At 34.7% G+C, this 22,405-nt stretch overlaps 2 protein-coding genes across 5 annotated transcripts in view; both read left to right on the forward strand.

The window, feature by feature from the left end:
- The window catches only part of LOC110377678 (heterogeneous nuclear ribonucleoprotein L), a 428,881-nt gene that overhangs the window by 221,664 nt on the left and 184,812 nt on the right, over nucleotides 1–22,405 (forward strand). The window lies entirely within an intron of this gene.
- LOC110378293 (3-oxoacyl-[acyl-carrier-protein] reductase FabG) lies at nucleotides 13,717–15,222 on the forward strand. The gene has a single exon (XM_021337488.3). It carries the CDS (start codon nucleotides 13,854–13,856, stop codon nucleotides 14,604–14,606), a length of 753 nt encoding a protein of 250 aa, XP_021193163.3. The 5' UTR covers nucleotides 13,717–13,853; the 3' UTR covers nucleotides 14,607–15,222.

The following is a 22,405-nucleotide window of genomic DNA, read 5'->3' on the forward strand; positions in this document are numbered from 1 at the left end:
GTGTATGTCCACGCATCCTGCGCACCTGTTGTGACGTCATATACAAACTACCGTCACCTGTAGTGGACGCTATTGTAGCGTTCATGTGGAAAACTGAATAAAATACCTATTTATAGCTGTTATCAAAATTATTCCGTGTTGATAGTAGGCCTAGTGAATAAAGCACATGCCTCTGGGTGCACGAGCGGTGGGTGTATACGACTGCAGGTCAGGCAAGGACTAAGGACTTCCTGAGTGGACCTCCCTATTTTACATAATTGACTGAGAACAGGGCTCGTTCTTTCTCGTTATGAGAAGAAGCTAGTGCCCAGCAGTGGTCTTTAAAGGTTCTCATACATTGAACCAGTCATGCTCCATATTAGAAACTTTTCCTTTTTATAAGTTTCGATAAACAGTAAAAGTTACGTAAAATATTCCGAACCATGATAATATCATAAATAAACTGAACGGTTCAACAGATTTTTTCAATTATTCCGAATCACCATAAAAATATGTAAAGCAAGTAACAAAAAAAGAAAATCTTTAGCCCTAAGGGAAGTTCGAATGGCCCATAGAATATTATAGGCCCTTAAAACCAAGGGCCCGTCAAAATGTAAAACGATAAACAAGCGTATGTGGCAGTCACTAAAACAGTATTGGACATTTCGTGTAATGTCTATTTCCGTCGTTACCTTTTTCTGCTGAGTTTGTGAATTCAAGATAATGGGTAGCTAGATCTTTTTTTGTTACTAAGCCGTTATGCAAGAAGGGTGTTGTCTTTTTTTATTTGCTGGCAATAAAAATAATTTTCAGTTTTTTTTTTACTTTTTACTCTTGAAATTTCTACCTATGAAGACTTGAGAAATATCTGTTCTATATTTGTGTATTTATATTATGTATATGCATGATAAATATTCGTTTTAATATAAACATAGTTTAAATTAACATATTCATGCATTATGCTACGTCACGTTTGTATCAAATGGTTGTGCAGCTGTACCGAACGAGATTGTAACACGAACAAACCTACGTATGCAGTACATATAAATATAGTGGAAATGGAGAAATTGAATCACACGATGAGGAAAACTATTAAAAGTTTAAGTAGGTAGGTATTTTCCTGCGAATATAGCAACTGAAGATTGTACAGATTTTTTATTTATATGTCCAATGATCTTCATACTGCGCCAACCTCAAATAAAATTGGGATAAAGGTAGGCATATGATGATAATAACATCTTTACACTAAGACCCAAGTTCGCCGAGAACATACATGTCATTTACTATGATTTTTCTCATCAATTTTCAAAGCGAACAGTTGTTTTAAGAAACACAGACGTTTAAGTTGTCAATTTGCAATTGTAGAAGGCAGAAGTTAGTAAATACGATTGTCTACATGTCTTTCGCTAAATCCTAGATAACTTCAAGCAGAGGTGGTAGAACAGTAAATCTAACGTGCATTTCACTTAACTGATCCTGTTATCAAGTTAAATCCCCCATTCCCTCAGGCGTTTGCGTTTAACGGAACTTTGAGAGTAACTAAAATTACTTCGCGTTATGCATAGTTACGTACATGTTATTGAAATAATTGACTGCCTGATAGATCTAATTGATTATTATTGACATGTTAAATATTAGTTTTTGGTTAAAAAGTTGTTTTCAGCCTTTCTTTTTGGAAAACAGGCAGGTTTTATGTTCAGCAGTTGAAATTATTATATATTTTGATTAACAGTTAACACTGTTTAGCGCCATTGTGTTAACTTAGTTTTTAATGACTTGATATTTTATGGCATTTACTAACAATGTTAAACGTTTTAGGCCTATTTAGGCAGGTATACAAACCACAAAATACTAAACATACATTTCAGCATTAAATAAATTTCATGAACAGTAAGTTTTATTGGTCTCATAATAAAATTAAACAGTTAAGTCTACTTTAAACAAAAGAAATAAACTTTTACGTAATTCTAACCAAACAGTTACATTGTAAGTTTAAAAGACATAATACTTAGTTTACTTATTGCGAATAACGTTTATTGCTTGAAGTAAAATATCAATGAAGTTAATTCACGTTCCTTCGTTACGTGAAATACAAAGATGGGTAAGTTTAAATTAAGTAGCTCGATGATGCAACACTGTTTGTTATTTGTAATTTTGTTAAGTGCAGAAGATACGTATTTGTGATTAAGTTCTATATAGTTTAAGTTGCCTTTCAGTGAAATTTATCATACGATAAGATTTGTGACGTCTCTTCCAAATTTCAAATTATTTAATGCATTAAATGCATTTAATAAATTAAAGAATCCATCATAATCATCCATTATGAGTTACGTATAACTTTTAGTCATTTAAAACTTTTTTACATATACGAACATGCATCTGCAGTCAGAATTCCAAAACTTAACATCACGCTTTCAAAACGGTAACACTTCAAAATTTTCCAACACAACAAAAGGATACACAGACATACAAATTCCAATACAAATAGTCTGGACGAGTTGCAGGTGCCGTGAAACACAATATAAACGAATACGCAAGTTGCAGACAATAAATCAACATCGGACATTTCGCTTAACGTCTAGTCCCCCGGGGTTGCGGACTGTAGTTACCCCGTCAGCGAATGTGTGTAATTCAGAATGTTAGTTTGTTTGAAATCTTTTTTTATTGGGTTTCTTTTTTTAGGAAAATGGATAGAACGTTTTTTTAATTATGGATTAATTTTAGACTGTCAAAAAGTGGTTTCTTTAATTGTAGTTTGTAATATTGATTTTGTCTGACCTATAAGTCCAGGTAGGCGTTAATGTGATAGTTTTCTGAGAATATTAATTAAGGTGAGAATTAGCTAAGTTTAGAAAGCAATCAGGTTTCTCACACTTAACAGAGTTATAAAAGTTTTGTTAATGATGCCTTTAACAAAGTTTTTTAGGTCGTACGTGATGAATGTATACTGAAACCTATTTTATTACTTTCTTAACGAGTAGCTAGTAGAAATCAAATTACTAGTTTAAGCAGGTAATTAGTATCAAGCTGACTGTTTTATTATTGCTGTAACCATAGAAGTCAAATTATATTATAAGAAAAAGTAAATAAAACACACGCTACAGGAAAGGCCTAACAAAATTCGGAAGTAGCAGACAATATATCAATACTGGACATTTCGGTTAACGTCTAGCCTCGCCGGCGACGCGTGCCCCCGGGGAGCGATAAAACACGGGCCTGTTGTAACAAAAACTACCCGCCTTACTGAAATGATTCTTTGCGAAATTTTTATTCAAAGTTGGTGTGTTTCAATTAATCGTTTGATGTACGGTTGAGTTTAGTCTTTTTTCTTTGAGCTGCATGTATTAACACCTAAGAAACCCTGGTGTCAGAGTTTCTCAAATCCGCCTGACGGTCTCTGACGGTGGATGTTTAGTAGTATGCTGCTTGTCATATAATTGATTGCCATTTATTTTTTTCCTGAGTATTTGTTGAGGACTCTTCTCCTTTTATTATGATTGTAAGAAATAACAAGCAGATAATCATATACTGTTTCCGTCATAAAATGTAAACTGATGGCAACAGAAACACGATTTCATTGCAATAACGTTGTCAACCACTTGATATTCCCATTTTAATATTGCCTTATAACAGTAAAATATTACGTTATTGTCATACCAACCCCATTCTCCCCCGCTCTTGTGGCAAAACCAGAAATATCCGGTTTTTTCCAGTTTCCCTGGAAGCCTGCGGGGGTAAGTTGTAAGATAATGATTGGGGGTAGCCTTTCTTCCCCTTTGACATCGCAAAATAGATTTTTCCTCTCCACAACTCAGTGGGAGATATTAGTTTTATTTTTTATTATATTTATGATGACTGGTTCTTTTATACTGAAGGTTGGGAGACTGATTGACAGATTCTGTTTTGGACATTTATTCCATTTTATTATTTTTTATAAACCTTGGTGTAGGGTTTCTTTCTTCTTTTGATATTTGAAGAGTGTAATTTAGGTATTTATTTAGAACTTAGAATTTTGTCCCAGTAAATTACTAAGCAAAGCATAGTCATTTACCGTTAAGAATATTTCCGATATATTGATCCTAAAGTCTAACCTTATTCTTGTTGCCGATAATCTTTCGAAAGTTAAATCCAAAAGTTAACGAAAGTTTCTAATTTGAGAGTTTCCAGCGTTAGTTTTAGTTTGGAGGAAAAAGTTCATAATAAGATATATAGGAAAGTGGGTTAGTAGAAGATGGAGTGCCTTCGCCTAATCAATCACTTCCGAAATAGACGTGTACTGGCAAAAGGTGGAGCTCAAAATCTAGTATGAATTTTTATATTTTTTGTGTGAATGAAGTTTGTGTTTAAATTAATTTTTGAGGGTGTGAATGAAGTGTCTTTTTGATACAGTTTTTATGTTAAACTTTAATTAAATAGTGACGATATTTATCTGAATTGATGATAGGTATCTTGACGTGTAGATGCTCTGGCATATCTTAAGTTATTCTCTTCATGAGACACGATGAACTTGGCATAAGCTAGTTCTGCGTATTCACAAATAGAAGTGAACAGGTGGTGTTTTATACAATATCATTGAAAAAGCGCAAAATTTCTTATATGGGAAAATAATGAAAAGAAAAGGGAAAAAAATCAAGAGTATTACATCGGTAACCCACATCGTACGCAAAGTATTAATGTACCACTTACGTGGGTCACAGATTTCAATACCATCGTCGAGACCCTTAAAGACTCGATGACCTTGTAAATGCTTATAGGTACCAAAAATACCGTGTTTACCCATATCAATATTCAGAACGTTTAGGCGTTTCGTTACAAGGACGAAGCTCTTAGCTTGTTTCGTAGGAATTTCCGTTATTGCGCTAACAACTGGATGTTTAGCATTCTTAAACAATTGTCTAAGGCTATTGTTTTAATTTGAAATGTTTGCCTGTTTTTACCTTTGGTTATTAGACGATATTAGCCACTATTCTTGAAAAGGTTTTTAAGAAAATTAGAAATCGCATTCTTAAACAATTTCTTCTGATAAGAAGTTGAATGGTACCTTATATAAAATTATAGTCAAATTCATTTTAGATCGACTCTTAGAGTTAACACACTAACAGACTTCCTCGTATCAACAATCAAGTTATTTATAGTACCTAGCAGCTATTTTGTCAATTTAATATCATTAACCTCATTATCCGACCCTAACAAAACATCACAAAAACAAACTTATCAATAGAAACTCAACGACAATCGTCCAATACGATTCCATCTCTCTACTTATTTCCGTTCCGTAGTACTTAATAACGCCTCATTAATGTCTGGGTGGGGCATTTTTACCTCGTTTCCTCTCGGAGGGAACGAGCCTCTGTTTGCCTCCCTCCCGTTGAACCTCACAAACAATTGTTGGTGCAGGGAGTAATTAAAAAAAATGCTCTTTCCCTCTTTGTGGTGATGCGCGAGGCTCCAGGCGTTTTCTGAAGTCCGTTCTACTGGAAACCGTTTTTTAACTTTTTGTCCGTTTTTTTTCGCTGACAACGCCAGGAATTTGTTGGTGTGTCCCTAAAGGTTGGTGTGTTCTTGTTACACGTGGGTTGGTCGTGACGTCACGTGCGTTCTTTTGGTTTTGGTGGGTTCTTGCGTAAAAGTCGTTCCTTGGTCGCTTGAAGTATTAGAGACCACTTATCAGCGAAGCAGTTACTTTTATTATAATTAACTTATACTAGCGAATAAACCGATTTGCATTTAAAAAACGGTTTGTAGTCTTATTTTCTTTAATAGGTAAATCACGCAAAAGTACAACAAAGAGTGATCAGGTTGGATTTTTGTCAATAAGTCATAATTCACAACATAACTGTGACATCCAATGCATGAAAATCCCGTATAAAGAAGTAAACATTCACAAACCATTATTACTAATAATTTATTACAAACTTTTATATGTTTTTCGCCGCTCGTGTTTTCTCTCATTACTGCAATAAATAATAATAGTAAATTGATGTTAACTTTTATCGTTTTCGCTACAATAGGATCGCGTAATATTTTATGAAAAAACTGGATTCACACGCGTTCGAACGTTAAGTAAGAGTGATTGGCCCAAGTTAGAGGCTGAAGCGATTTGTATTCAATTTTATTTATAGTGTATTATATTTCTTGTGCAGTTAATATTTCTGAATTGATAATAATCAGACTTTGCATTGATATGCTCATTAGCACTGCTTATCATAAAATTTGTGGTCGATTAAAATCCCGCTAAAAGTGTATACATAGTTCTTACAGTTAGTTAGTTTTATTTTCCAGAACTCGTTCAAAACCTTAGAAACTCACGTTCGCAACTATGTACATCTAATATTAGCCAGTGTTACAGATTTACAAAAGCTGCTATATATAGATATAGAGAGCTGGTATAAAAATGCTTTACAGATATAAAAATTACACAGTTACTGTGTGGAGCAATAAAAACTGTCCTCTATGTTTTATATAATTTAAAACATAAAAAAGTCCCTTTTAAATATCTATCACATAAATCGTATAACTTGTACCACACGTCAAACACACGGTTTTTCCGACAGTCAGCGCGAAAACTTTCACTGCACGTCTTCCCGAGTTTCATTGCACCTAGCAAACTTACTCCAATCACCTGCTGCGCCAATATCACCCTTACCACCTTCAGAATAAAGTCTATCACCAACGCACAATTTTCTTTGCACAAATCTCGTATCTACTTAAAATTGATGCAAGGAAATATAGGTCTTATTTTTATAGGCCTTAAGGTCTAAATGGGTTTCCCAAGGTGTTAGATTACACGGAAACGAATTGCGCATGATTATGTTGATTAGGTATTCATTTCTTTTCTATTAGGTTTCAAAGAAATTCTTCTTATGATGTAATGGAAGTAATTTTGTTTGATGCTTGTTCGGGTGTGCAGTTTGCGGTTTTTTTTGGTAGGGTTTTATAATAGGTATTTTGTAATTGTGTTTTTGATGATGACATGTTAAGTTGAAAATCTCGTAAGAAACCTTAATTTTATTCATTAAATTAAGTTACTTAACTACGCAGGTGTTGTAGGCAAACAGGCTACTTAATGACAGTAGTCTGGCTGCCTACGTGACGTGCACATGTTTATTTATGGAAAACGAGATTCTGAAAGTATCATTTCGATATGCATAAGACATATATCTCTATTAAAGTCGTATTAAAGTGGTAATGGATGTCACCGCCTATCATTAGGTGAACTGCAAAAGAAAGTATTAATATTAAACGATATATCAAATAACCAATCTAAACCCATCATATACCACTACAAATAACTACATAATTTTCTACCAACAAAAATATATCAACCGCCATATCTAAACACAACCCGAAAACTAGCCGGTTCTGTCGCACCACGTCATCAATATTCATCCGGGTATCCGTTCGAACCGTCTAGAAGGGTGTAGTTAATCAGCCGTGCCGAACTACTGGCGGTAAATTAAGCCGTTCAATTCCGGACAGAACCGGTACGAAGCGGTTCGGAGCGGTTACAACCGGATAAATAGGGTTGGCGCGCACTGGCTCTTGAGATAATGGAGTGCGGTTTGTTTTAGGGTTGTCACATGGTGGTTAAGTTATGGGGTTTGATATAGTAGATGTCGCTGTATCTTTGTGTTAATTGGAAAGGTAAAACACTGATGAAAGTTTTAAATTGAGGAACAAAACAATACATTGTGATCATAAAACTCTAATGTATTGTTTTTTTTTCAAACATTTTATGGTGACCGACAAATGAAATTTTTTGGCCGTTGTTTTATCCACCATCCAAAAATTACCCATGTAACAAACAGTAATAAAATACACCTGCACTTTTTACTTCCATACCAGTCATTTACTCATTCGTTTGAAAAAAACCCTACAGCAATTAAGTTCAACCGTCCAATGTGCACTAACCCTTGGTCAGCGGTCCTTTCAGTGCAATCGCTAAATGAACGGGACGTACGGTACCAGGACTCGTATGTATCAGTTAAACATATGTATCGTTTAACTCGATCATGGTTTTGGTATCAGAATTTGTTACTGTTACAATTATTTGAGTGCAGTTTGTCCCGATGCGAAAAGAAGAAGCTAGTTCGATTATTTTTTCCCTCTTTAACGCAATATCTTAATTATCAATGCTCAATCCTTCTCTGTGTGAGAGGAGGCCTGTGTCCAGCAGTGGGATGATAAAAAGGCTGTAACAACGCAATATCTTAGTACTGAAGGGATTTTAATGCTACATAGTTTTTACGTTACAGTCTTCGTAGCCGGATGCGGGAAGTAGTTAGTTCCATGAGGACGCGGGTCAAACCAGCGGGGAACAGCTAGTATATCATTGAATTCAAAAGTGCTGTATGCAATGATGCATACAGCACTTTGGTGCACATGGTTTTTAAGGCCCATTTAAATGAAGCCAATTTTAAACTGAAAAACTAGCCAAATCCCCATCTGGATTCTATTGTTTTCAGGAGTCACGCTAGCAAACATAAGACGTGATCATTACAAGGTAACCAAGCTTATGTACCTAAACAAACTTACCTCTTTAATAATAAAAAAAGCAAAAGGTCCTCATACCTTACTCAAAATATCTTAAACAGATAACCGCGAAACATCCCCGCAAGTCAAAATGACTCGACAATATAAACGTGATCCCGTTGACATAGCCTGTGCTAACAAGACTACCTCGGCTCCAAGATATTAATATCCTCAAGACTTACAGCTTATCGGTCGCTGCACAGACAAGGAAAAATCTGGTTGAGTGCGAGCAGGATTCGAGCAAGAAAGGTTCCGTTCTATTATCTAAAAATAATCGCGTTTGTTGAGCTGCCTCCAATATTTATTCCATCTAGCAGCGTGTTTTCAGTATTTGTTGTTTAAGTGCCAATATTGCAAAATTATCTGTGAATATTTTGAGTGCGTAAGTATCACGGTTCATGACATACAGCCTTCTGACAGACGGACGAACTTACAGAGAAGACTTAGTAATAGCATTGTATATAAGTGTGAAAAAACAGTTTTTAAATGAAGTTAAAGGCTTTGTAGATGAGGGAGAGTCGGCGGTCATTTGTTAAGATTTCAAGTCTTAAGAACAAGTACGGGCGTTTGATTCCAGGGCAAGTAACTATACAACTTGTCTAAGTTTATTATATACTCTCAAGTGTAATTTCGACACCAACACGATTAACAAATGATGCAAGAAAACATCTTGATGAAAACTGAATGATTGATTATTTTTTTCTCCTTCCTGGTATAAGAAGATTATTTTACTCCACCAATTGAGATCAGTCAATAGAATGCGTAACCGATCCCCACATAGTTAAAAATCGGCTAGGCAGATTCAATTGGCACTGAGTTGGTACCGAATATGCAAAAAACTATCTCTGAAATAAGTTTAACATTTTAAAAGCTATAAAAAACTTAATCTCGGGGACTATTAACCGCTCATTTGAACTCAGTCAAGCGTTAGTTAAGATCAGATGAATCAATAACGCTATTAGTAGACGTATAGTTAAGTGCTATAACGAGTGTTAAGAGAGCTCTTTGCTATTCAAATAGAGCTCTTAAAGTTTATTTTATGTTTAGAATAATTATATGTTAATAGTTAAGTTTTACGCTTCAAAAGAGGGAAAAATCGCACTTTCAAAATAAGTAAGATATTTTTTGTATCGATTTCTTAAACATATTATAATTATCTAATATTACATGTCTACTAAAGTAGTACTCGAAAATAATTCATAAAAGCATTGCGCTTCTTGTCAGTCGGATAAAAACTATCAGGTCACGATACCTTTTTCTGCTAGCCTTTGGTTACGTTTTGACTGACTTATGTACTCCGATACATGCTACGATACATGTTTTTTTATATACTTTTTTAACACCGTCTATATATACCGTCTGTAAAGAAACATACAAACATCCAAATCTGGCACGTCCTCTTTTTTCGGAAGTCGGATAAAAATGTGCTATGCAATTGTACATATTGAAAATACTGCTTTCTTCGCTCTCAAACAGATTGCGACTAAGTGAAGTTCAACTGTGCGTATCATTGCCCCTATGGGGTTAAGTCTTACTTGTATCTTGGAAACATGGTATTCAACTATTACTCGGTTATTAAGATTAACATAATAATTGCGACTGTATTATCTCGAAGGGTAAACAGACGACTTAATATTAACTAGAAAAAATATTAAATAGGCAACATAATTATTCGCTATTAAATGATTTTTCTTTAGTCTCATTTTCTACATTAGTTTACTAATAATTTATTTTGTTTGTTTCAGGTAAGTTCTCATTCAAAAGCTACAAAAATACTGGTGGAAGGAGTATGCAATTAATAGGTACCTTGTATATACAGACATTAATTATGGTATGTTGGGAGACTAGCCACTAATTGTTAATAAAAAAATTAAAAAAAAAAAAAACTATTTTATGTGGTGTTTTGTTCTGTTCTATAAGTTTTACCAAGAAAACGAAATCGCCATTTGGTTTTCATATAAAGGCATAATCCAACCGTCTATCGCGAGCCGTTACCTATAGATCGCTCGAAAATCCACCTTCACATTAAAGGTAAGAAGAAGACAAACAAGCGTTTTCAATATGATTGTTCCTGGAAGAACTTTTTCAAAGACATTTTCTTTTCATCAATCCTCGTGTATCGAGATTCCTTTCATTCGAGCTGTGAACTTGAGATTTTTTTCATGCATTTTCCTGTTTTTCTTTCATTAATCCCCCCCTTCTGTGTTCCAAACAGATTCTCGAATTAAGCAACACTCTTGACGGGGTTCATCTCTTTTGAATGTCGTTAGGTTTAGGTCATATTGTTAGCGATTAGCTTTTTGGAACGCTTCTCAAGGAGGCGGTAAAATTGGCAGGTGTATTTTACAATTTAAATTTTCTATTTATTTAATAGTTTGTACACAGTTACACAGACAAGAATGAATAAATAGTACCAAGGCACAGCTTATTATTTGATGTTAATCGTGGATATGTGATTAGATTCTGGTTTTTAAAACCGGCAATAGCTATATCATAACAACAGGTGGTGGTAGGAGGTGTAATAATTAATTTAACTTCAGCTTACTAAAACATGGGTTGCAAACACAAAATTCATTGAAAATATGTAATGTAGTCATAATGACGAGAGTAAATCTCGCTGGCATTTTTTCTGCCCGCTCCCGCTTACGCTTTTACTATAGCCAACGCTTTACCAATAAATGCCGCCCACTTAACAATCCAATAGTACGTCAATGGGAATAAGATAATATTTTCCCTATTTCATTGGAGTGTCCCACCCCTAGTCTTCGAGTATTCAGTCACCCCTCTATTGTTATATAAATTCCGTTGCCTTATTTCTTTTTATTGCTATACCTATTATGTAATAAGTTGCGCCTTCTGATTCGTAAAAAGAGGATTCATTGAAAATGGTTGTTATAATTGTTAAAATCAATATAAATTATAATGTAGTAAAGAGCTAAAGTCGACTATTTAAAGGTGAGAAAAATATATGATAAAATATTAGTGTTAATATTACAAAAATGTTAAACAGACAGTTGACATGTATTTAACAAGAAACGAATACAATATTTTCTTAAACAAACGTGCCAAACGTACATCTGTTTGTCTTGTAAAACTGTACACTTGTTATTGTTTAACATTTTATTGCCATTTTGGTATTTTCTGGACCTTTTATTAGTGGTGTTTTACTGACAAATATTTTTCAAAGTTACAAAGGCTCCGCTTTTATTTTATTGGTTTGAAAGTAGGCCATATTTAACTTTGTAACTTTACTATCATTTTCTGATACCTATTAATATTCAGAGGAAGAGACAAAAATAATAAGTATAAAAAAACCTTCATTATAAAAGTGTTGTACATACTTCCAGCATTATTATTTAAAACATATGCACTTAATCATGTATTATTATAATAGTACTCATCAACGCATTATTATAATAGTACTCATCAGCTCGCTGTTATTAATCAGATTGCATTGTGTTGTCTATTTCTAGACACGGAACGACATGGCGTAAGACATAAGCGGCAGCGTTTTTATGAAATCGCTCAGCGTCATCTAGTATCAATAGTATTTTTTTATTTACAAGTTAAGTATTTATACTTTTATGTCTTTATGATACTTATGCATATTTTGATTATTGATTAATATATAACGCGGGCAAAACCACTGAGAACGGCTACTAGCCTCATTAAATATTCACAATAATCGACTTATCAATATCAGACCTACGCAATACACAATCTCTTGTTTTACATATTAAAGGAAAATATTAAGATAACTGATTTACGCACCGGACGTAGAATGATAAAATGGCGATAAAAAAACACGCGATTCTAAAGTATGTAATGGTTTATTAATAGGATTCTGTGAATAATAAGTACTATTTTAGTGCATATTTTTTCCTTGTCTTTATTAGACAATAACTTCCGCTTGCAGTTCCACTCGGGTCCCGATATAACGACTGTCCATAGCCGGATGGTGACAAAATCTCCTTTTGTTCTCCCTTGTTTGAGCTAACTCCCCTCTAATTATCAGTTTAATTGGTCCAGCCGTTCACGGGCGAACGCGAGACCAAGGGATATAAGGATTCATTTGACACCACAATAACGTGATTTTTTAATTTATCAATTGCTGTCTGCTAATTGATCACAAAATCGCTCTCTTATGATTTGTACCAAACCCAACCCGCGATGCATCGCAACAATCCGCCCAGTACACTGCATTGCAAACAAAAGTGCCCAGTTCAATTCGACTAATGGAGGGAGATAAGCTCCCTCGCATTACCGCTCGCTCTGCCGTACACTTCAGGCCAAAGTGTGCTCAAGGCATGATAATGCATGCAAGTGTACGGGATTGTGTGATGGTGACGGTGAATACGCGTCTGCATTTGACGGGATTTGGTAAAGTATCTTTTGTTGGGTTGGGATATAAATATTGTGCGGTAAAGTGTGTTGGACACATTATTTGAAACGGTTTTGATGTAGATAACTCGTTCTGTAAAATAAGCGTGGGTTTAAAATATGATTTCGTTGCCCCGAATTAAGCCCCCTATATATCCCTGCTTCCATTATTCGTAATATTTCAATCGGCCTATTTTTGGTTGTACATAATTTCTATCTTGGTAGAAAATACCCAAAAACGAATTATCTCATCCAACAATACTGATGATTCAACTAGCCCTTATCTCCCGGTAATACATTCCGCATAAATGCAGAGCACATACGCACACTTCGAGTGCCGGCGCTCGACTGACGTGATTTGTGAATGTCACGTCATATGCGGGTAGTTGCAGATATTAGTCTCCTTTGTGCGGCTACTAAACCCGTTAGTACGGAAATTGCTAAACATGCCTGGATAAGCGGCCGGTTATTGAAGTTTGAATTGAACTACTTTATAATGAACGGTGTGAAGATACATTGGCTTGATAAAAGGATAGGAATTTGAGGAATGACTTATCTATATGGACACAAAGAGCTAGTATTAAGCTATGAACTACTGCTCAGAAGGCAGCACTAATAGAAAAAAATACTTCATTCCATGTTAGCAACAACCGCACAATAAGTAACCCAGGTTAGCGAATTCCTAACTTACAATAATTACAACGATAAGAGCATATCACTAAATATAGTCACCACTCTTATCTCCAATAAATGTTTACATATTACTCGAATATAACTGAGACCCTGATAACGCTATCTGGTCCTATCACAAACGGAAAAATATTTTAGTCACAGTATCAGACCGGCCTCGGTGAGAAATACACGAGATTGTGACAACTATACTTAAATTAAATAATAACGAAAAAAACAAAAGTGATACTGCAAAAGAATTTGATCCTTCTGCTAACGACAGAAGCTTCAAAATGGATTTCACAAACAAAGTAGTGATTGTAACAGGAGCCAGTTCAGGAATTGGTGCGGCATCAGCGATTCTCTTCGCGAAACATGGAGCGAAACTCACTCTCATTGGTAGAGATGAACTGAGACTTAATAACGTTGCAGAAAAGTGTCAAGAAGCCAATGGATTAACTCCCCTATGTCTTAGATTAGACCTCACTGCAAATGGAAGTTGTGCCGAAGTGATTACCAAAACAGTTGCTACATATGAAAGGATAGATGTCCTAGTGAATTGTGCAGCTAAAATGCTCATAGGATCACTATTTGATGACAGCATGGAGACATTTGATGAAATGCTAGACATAAATCTTCGTGTACCATACAAACTGACACATCTTGCGTTACCATACTTAGTCAAAACTAAAGGTAACATAGTGAATTTGCATGCTACAAAATACACAAAAGTTGTGCATGGATTTTTGCCATACACTATCACGAAAGCTGGGTTAGAAAGGTTTACGAGATCAGCTGCAGTTGAATTGTCTTCTGAAGGTGTAAGAATGAATGCAGTCCAACCTGGATTGACGAAGACGAACATTTTAGCGAATCTGGCAATGGAAAAGGATGAAATTGAGTATGCTTATGGAGTGCTGGCTAATAAAATGAAGGTCCTGGATCCTGAGGAGGTAGCTAAAATGGTTTTGTTTGTGGCCAGTGATGTGTGCCCTAATTTAAATGGTGCTGATATTGGGCTTACGGGAGGCACGTCGTTTTTGTGAATTTATGAGACTTATTTAGATTGTGCTAAAAAACTAAGTGTGGAGTGAGTGAAGAATTATACTGTTTGGATGCAAACAATGAGTCTGTAAAATATAATTGTTTTTAGGTTAAGTGAGAAGTGATGGCTTATGGCATTGTGTTAGTTCGTAGAGCTGAACTATATCATGCGACTAAGGATCCTATTTAGTTTTATAAAAGTAGAAATGAACGTGAATATCTAGAGATAAGTGTACGATTTTGATACCTGGTGCCTATACTTTTCTATTATGTTTTCCGTGATAGGAACTTAGTAATTAGTTATTATCAGATAATGAAGTTTACCGTCGCGCCATTTTTTTATCGATCTGGCTTTGTTCTTATTTCAAGATTCGTTGATCCTTTTTTGCTATTTAAAAGTTGTTAATGAAAAACAAAAATGTCTTCAGTAAAGTTTTATCGAAATTCATTTGTTGTTATTTGCTGTTATTATGTATGTCTATCGTTTATCTTATTTAATATCTAAAATCCCGCCGAATTCATGTCTTTATCACATCCGCTTGACTTTTACTTTATCAAATAAAGTGTAAGTAAACATTAATAAGTTTTTAATTAAATAACACCTCGACATTATTGTCATCATGACTCGTTTATTTCTTATCTATCACTTATCGTGGTATGGGGTAGATTTGTGTGCAGCTGATAAGAAAGTATATATTTATCGCAGTAAATGTTTAATTAAAGAAATTGCTAGTCAAGTAATGGTTTTTTTTCCGAAATTAAACTATATTTTTATGGAACTTTATCTGAGGTATCGTTATAACGCTCTTTGATTCTCTATTTTCTGTAAAGGTGAATTTGGCTTCAGCAGTTTCTGATATCAGTATTTAAAATTAATCTTTAACGACATTAAAAAAGTTGTACTAAGTTAAACATAAAACTGACTTTACCCAAGATCAGGAAAGATGAAGCACCGAGTATAAAATATAAGGATAATTTAAAATTGAATCAACCATTCTGTCATAAATTCTATCATACCAAAAACAACCGCAAAATCCGCTCCAATATCCTGAAAGCTACCTACACCGAGCATCATTGATATGCAGCGCTCGTCCGACATTGACGGACTGACGGACATTGACAGCGCTGCGATTATACACGCAGATTACATTTACCGTAGCGAGAGCCACCGCGCCTGGTAATATTGGTCTGGTTAGTGTCTGGATTGACCAGACAGTGTCCGAATTAGGTGGATCATTTTGATTGCCGATTTGAAAACTATGTTCTAAATCTACGTGGTGTAGCTTTTTATTTCAATTATTTTAATTTTAATTTATTCAAATTTTTGATAGCACAAAATCTCTCTGGGTCTCTTTGACGGTAAGAAATCATTTCAAGAATTATTACATAATAATTGCAATTACTGTGAAATCAACATAATCATTGATTTATTTATTAGGATAACATACATATGTATAATTAGAATTAATCTCTAAGTGTTATGTCAATTTATTATCATTAATATTAGTTATTGATGATATTTATCAATTGGAGACAAGTGAAGACTTGTAGGTACTACATTAGTTCATCATCATCATGACAGCTGAAAAACCTGCTGGACAAAGGCTTCCAAGTAAGGTGCATTTCCCCCGGGGCTGCGAGATTGTTCGAAAAAGTTACCGCGGCCCTGGTACATAAAAGGCCTACGACGGAACACGGCAGTTTTTAGTCAGTAAGGGCCAGGCCACAACAGTGCGTTGCGGCGTCGCATCGCAAAAACAACATTGCACAGCTATGCGATTTATATGATATGCGTCGTTGATTTTTGCGATGCGACGCCGCAACGCACTGTTGTGGCCTGGCCCTAAGAGTCTGACACTCCCTCATCGCTGCTAACCCACAGCGGGATTTAGCTCATTTGATGATTTTTGGCGTCTTTAAAAAAAACTTGGATTTGCCATACCCACCGCGCTGTGTATGCGTGTTGGTGAAATATTTTTATTTACACGAGCGCAGTGTGAAATATTTCTAGCTTCGGCAATGCTGCTGCACATTGGTCATTTGTAAACTTTTGCTAAGTCATCTATCAAAATGACTTCATTTATATCTGAATCAGAATTGAAAGCTGATAATTATTTATCCTATCTTTCATTTATCTGGGCCAATTCTTATGAAATATCCGGGTAGAATTAGTTAATGTGGTACCTAATATAAATTACCTTTGCATAGTACCTATAAATATCAAATACATGTCATGTCACGTCGATTGATAAAGAAGCTTAAAAATTATATAACGGTATTCTTCAAAACGTATCGTGTAACTGGCAACTCTATTACAAGTGGTAGCAAAAACCACCTCTTCCTATTTTTACCGCAAAATAATACTAGTGATATTACCTCCACAACTATAAAATACAGACCACGAAGTGACATTTCCACGATCACATAGAGCTTAAAATTGTCTTCCAAAATTCATTACGTTAGTCTACCAACGCTAATAAAAGCCTATTAAAGAGATCACCCACAGATTCCCAGTCAGCCATTTTACCATTAATGAAAATGAGAAAAACTCTAGAACAAGTTAAGTTCATCAATCTTCACGCCCGCTGTTATTAACAAAATAGGTTTTCGCAATCAAATAAGTGAAACTTTGAATGGGATTCTATCTTAAGTTGGAACTTTTGATCAACTTGAGAACGTTTGACTGGCTGTATAAGAAGAATTGGATGTTTAAGGAAATAATAGAAAATTAAATCAGGTTAAATTCTTGACGGGATCCTTCAATAGCTTGTGAATACCCTCCGAAACTTATTATCTGAAAGAAGTATTTTCTTCTCGGTCCAGCCTGCATTTGAATCACAGAATTTTAACATAGTAGATGCTGTTTTTTGTCTATAGTTGTGCTAATATGACAAACCTGAAAAGTTTTTAAATTGGTCGCGCTAATGTAAGGAACTAGTGGACCGGTTAGAAAAAATATCATGTATCGGAGGAATGCTGTGCTACATTCTATCGACTTGCGAAGTGAAATATTTCAATAACGATTTCCGTACATGAAAACTATGTAAACTACACCACTGAATCTACTATCAAGGTCAGAAATGAAATAAAAATGTATATAAGCATGAAAAGAAATATGCCCATAAAAGTTTTTTCTACCATCTGTTGCTCGGAAAAGTGGGAAAATATTCGAAATAAATCATTCGTATATTTATCGCCGAATCATATGTAGAGAAACTCCCCGAGTAAGTACCCGTGTAGGTACAATTTAAATGTAGTGGCTATGCTAGCTGACGAGAATTTAACGATATTTTCTTTTGTTATCGCCATTTTTATTCTTATGATTTTTTGTAAATTTAATAGTTATTAAGCGTATTTGTTGTATAAATTATTTAACAGTATTACCTTTCCTTGAATACAAAAAAAATATAACAGAGTTTTCTATTTATTTTATCGATTTTATGGGTACAGATTTTTTAAGATTAATTTGACAGAGATAGGATTAGACAAGGCTTTACAAAAGTACCGCTAGTATCTGTATCAGTGTAGATAAATATTAACCCACCCAAAACAAAAATGTGAAAGACTGCCAAGTTCGATAAAATGGGAATACTTCGCCTATAAAAGAAGTGAGATCTGAATAAGTACCAAGTTCCATACACATACTTACCTTAGTTAAAAATAGTTACTTTTTCATGATGTTACTTGGCAAGTTTTCACACACCTTGTTATAAACCTACTAAACGCAATGAATCAAGTATTTAATTTTCTATTGAAACTTGCCAAGTAACATCATTAAAAAGGAACTATTTTTAACTAAGGTATGTGTATGGAACTTGGTACTTATTCAGATCTCACTTCTTTTATAGGCGAAGTATTCCCATTTTATCGAACTTGGCAGTCTTTCACATTTTTGTTTTGGGTGGGATTTCATTTATTTTTGTAAGGTTGTTTATTTTATTGTTTTCTTATTATTAAGTTTTGAATATGCACTATGCTTCTTACAAAGAAATAAACTAGATTAACTAAATGTACTAGATTTACCAACAGACTGACATGACATGTTATCATATATTATGTTCGTGGATCAAAGTTACACATTCATTATTTTCGAAAGTGACTCACACTTGGCCGTTTTCAGATTTTTACTTTACTTTGACTAAATGCAAACCTTTGTAACGAATTTCAGATCGGTACGACCATTCGTAGATATATTATATAAATATAGATAAATTTAGTTCGTTTTAGTTCCTTAGGGGTATAAACACCTTCATTATTTTGAAACCGACTCACACTTGGCCATTTTCAGATTTTTCCCTTTACCTTGACATAAAGACCTACCTCCATGCCAAATTTCAAGTCAATACGACCATTGGAAGTGGTCTAGGTTTTTGATGAGTGAGTCAGTCAGTCAGTCAGTGAGTGTATAGTAAAAATAGCGATTTTCTGACGTCAATATCTCAAGACCTATAATAGGTATATTAATGAAATTTTGTATTTTAGATAAGTGAGGGGGTCTCAACAGATACTAGAAATTTGATATGCGTAAATAAAATAGATTTTGAGTTATAGGGGGGTCGAATTTGGCCCGAAATGGTTCGTGTAATATAACCCACGGCCGGTGTGTCGCTTTTTTTGCTCGAACTTGGCGGACACACTGCCGTGTGTCTAGATGACGATGACTAATGATGTCTGGGTCGAAACAGCTTGAAATTTTGAGTAATCGTTTCAGAAAATGAAATTATTATTGGCCATATTAAAAAGCGATTTCATAGAAGACGTCTTGTTTTTTTTATAATAAGCTTATTGATATACTGAATCTACAGTAAACCACAGTTTTGTAATGAAATCTCGTAACCCTATAAATGATTTTCGCCGAAATACTTTATAACCAATAAGCAACACTGTTGTTTTAGTTTTTATGCACGTTTCGCCTCTTAGTGGTTGCACTAATCGTTAATTTTAGTTCACCAAACTCACAATATCTGGAAGCTATAAATTTTATTGTAAGATTAATAATCCGACGAGTTTGTTTATTTATTAAAGAGCTGAGAGCTAGGATATTCAATTTTGCTTCAAAAAAGTGGCAAGATAAATTAGACGCTCATCTGTAGTTAATTTAACGTTGACAAAGCATATTTAGAATATTAATTAATACTGGATATCAAATTCACAATCATTGCCACACATCCAAATCTCGTATGTCAAAACGCTTGATTAATTTGATCCGAGATCTCATGTAACATCTTCAAAACGTTTTAATATCGTTTTGGTATCGTATACCAACATACTTGTTCCACCAAACCTATCAAAAGCCAATAACTTCGGCGGTCTGTCAGACACGGATCGATTTACAACCATATCGTATCAATCATACGGTGTATTATTGAATGGCATGCGCCTACAATGGCTGTAGCTGGCCCACGGAATTGGACCAGTGCCAGAATGGAGGTACCACTTTAGTTAGACATCTAGCCAAGTGTACTTTTCGTTGTAAACTGTACTCCATTCTTTGAACTGTTCAAGATTCAGGAGTTCACCTTTGACTGGTCATTCGGCTAGTTAAAAATGTTCTGTTACTAATAGTCTTTGTTATTTATTAGTAATAGTTGTATCGCTTTGTAAAATCTTAACATTCTCTGCTTTTTTTTGTCTGATTAATTGTGTAGTTCTGTTTTTATTAATGAGTTTGTAATGTATTTCGCGATTGGACGGGAAATTCGGTTGTTCCGGCTAATAGGGGTTAGAATCATGATTTAGTAACTACTGAATACGTTGATAATGTCCTCATTACCATAATTGAAATTAGTTCCAACACTAACGATGATTTAGTTTGTGATATATCTTCATGTCCCGAATCAATAAAGTAGTATCCAGGGATAGTTTGGGATGTCTGTTTATGCATATGAAATGTTCTAAAACGCAAACCAAATATAGTAGAACTCACTAGTTGCAGAGTGAAGTTCAGTAAGTTTGACTATTGATGGAAACTAATATTATATTCGTATGTATGTAGTATGTACCTACCAACTTCTGTCAATACTTGAATAGAAGGTTTGTCGGTTGTTGTTGAAGGTGGTAAGTGTTTGGTCTTCATCACTAACAGTCCTTTTTATTGTCCCACTGCAGAGCCCAGGCCTCTTCTCATATAGAAAAAAGTAAGCGTTATCATCACGCTGGCTGAAGGCGCTTTCTTCAAGTTTCTTTCCCTCACCTATTTTGCTCATTACCAATATTGCCCGTCTGGACAAAGACCATCAGAAAAAGTTACCGATTATAGCTTTTCAATAGTTCCTACCTTAATCTCTAATTGATCCTTATTTACTGCTCGTTTCTATGCTGAACAGCTATGTTACTGTTTTATTATTGATGCGGTAATTTCTGTTGTAAAATACGTCTATAGACTTTCGATCCGCACAATCATAACTTCCCCATATTGATTATTCCACGACATTGACATTTAATACTGATTTGCCCTTTGAAACCATCCTTTGTCTGTATTTCCAATACTCAATTTTTCATTTAACCTTTTCCATCTCATAACTGAATTCATACGTTCTGAATAAAATAAAAAGTAAACAATGGAACTCTATATTGAATCAAATAGATTGAACACATCGATATGAAAATAAAAAGTTAAATCGGGCGGGTAGTCGGCGAAAAGTTTAAATTTCCGGACGCTTCGGGCTCGCGGCCGTCATTCTGTGATCGACACGCGAGCGAGTAGGACGTGTCGCGGAAATTAACTTTAACGTTCACGCGTATCAGATTGCCGGGATAGTGGACCAAAAAAAAAATATGCTTTTTCAATACACTATCGGGCCAATTGGATCGCGATTCTACAGTGCTTTTAACTATTGTTTTTTCCTGTTATTAATCCAAAACTCGGCGTATTTTAATTGGAGTTTGCTTGCACTGTAAACTTGATGAATAAAAGGATTAATAAAATGTTGTGTTTTATTTCTACGTTTCTTTTCTAGTAGGTATGTCTTTAACGATCAAATCGAACCAGTAAGTTCCTGAGTATAACATCAGTACAGATAAGGGAAAATATGTTTTCAAGGTTTTTGAAGCTTTATGTATGCTGATGTTGCCATTTATATTTCAAGGTATTTGTATGTCAGGTCCGGTCGTTAGATGCTTTTACTTGCGCTATATACAGCACAAATACAATTTACTGGTTGTGACCTTAACCTGAGGTAGAAAGTGTGTTTTCTCTCAGTTGCTGCGTACAGTCGGGAAAATAAACCTTAAATGTAATTTGCACTAACTAAACTCGCTACTATTTTAAGGATTAGGTACTCAAGCTATAAACTTTCGTTTTCTACCTCACTAAAGTAAGTAAGAGTAAAATAGAAGTGTGATCTACATTATTATATGGGATTTGTGGTGTTTATATAACATCATTCATTTTTCGAACATTGAATTCTGTTCATTTTTCGAACATTGCAAAGAAAACGAGACTTTAAGCATTCCACTACATACACATACATACATATCATGACAGAAGAAACAATAACATAAAAAGTACTGCTTATTTCTAATGAAATCTCTTCCAGCAGACATATTTATTTATTGGTCTATCTACAATTTACCACAACAAATATGATATCTCAGAAAATTCCACGACTATATCAAGGCGTAGGTATAACCTTTTTGCTACCGATAGTACCTAATAACATTTAGAAAGCTATTTTAGAACATTATCGACTTGTCTCGCAGACTGTACACAGGTGTTATGGCGTACTTTAAACTATCTTGTTCGTAATAGTACTCGTCGTAATGACTACATTACAAGTGCATGTGTAGACTAAAATGGCTT

This window comes from Helicoverpa armigera, chromosome 28, assembly GCF_030705265.1.
Source record: "Helicoverpa armigera isolate CAAS_96S chromosome 28, ASM3070526v1, whole genome shotgun sequence".
Lineage (NCBI taxonomy): Eukaryota > Metazoa > Arthropoda > Insecta > Lepidoptera > Noctuidae > Helicoverpa > Helicoverpa armigera.

What these genes read in the sequence shown, in the direction of transcription:
- LOC110378293 (XM_021337488.3), top strand. Translation starts at nt 13,854, where the DNA reads ATGGATTTCACAAACAAAGTAGTGATTGTAACAGGAGCCAGTTCAGGA.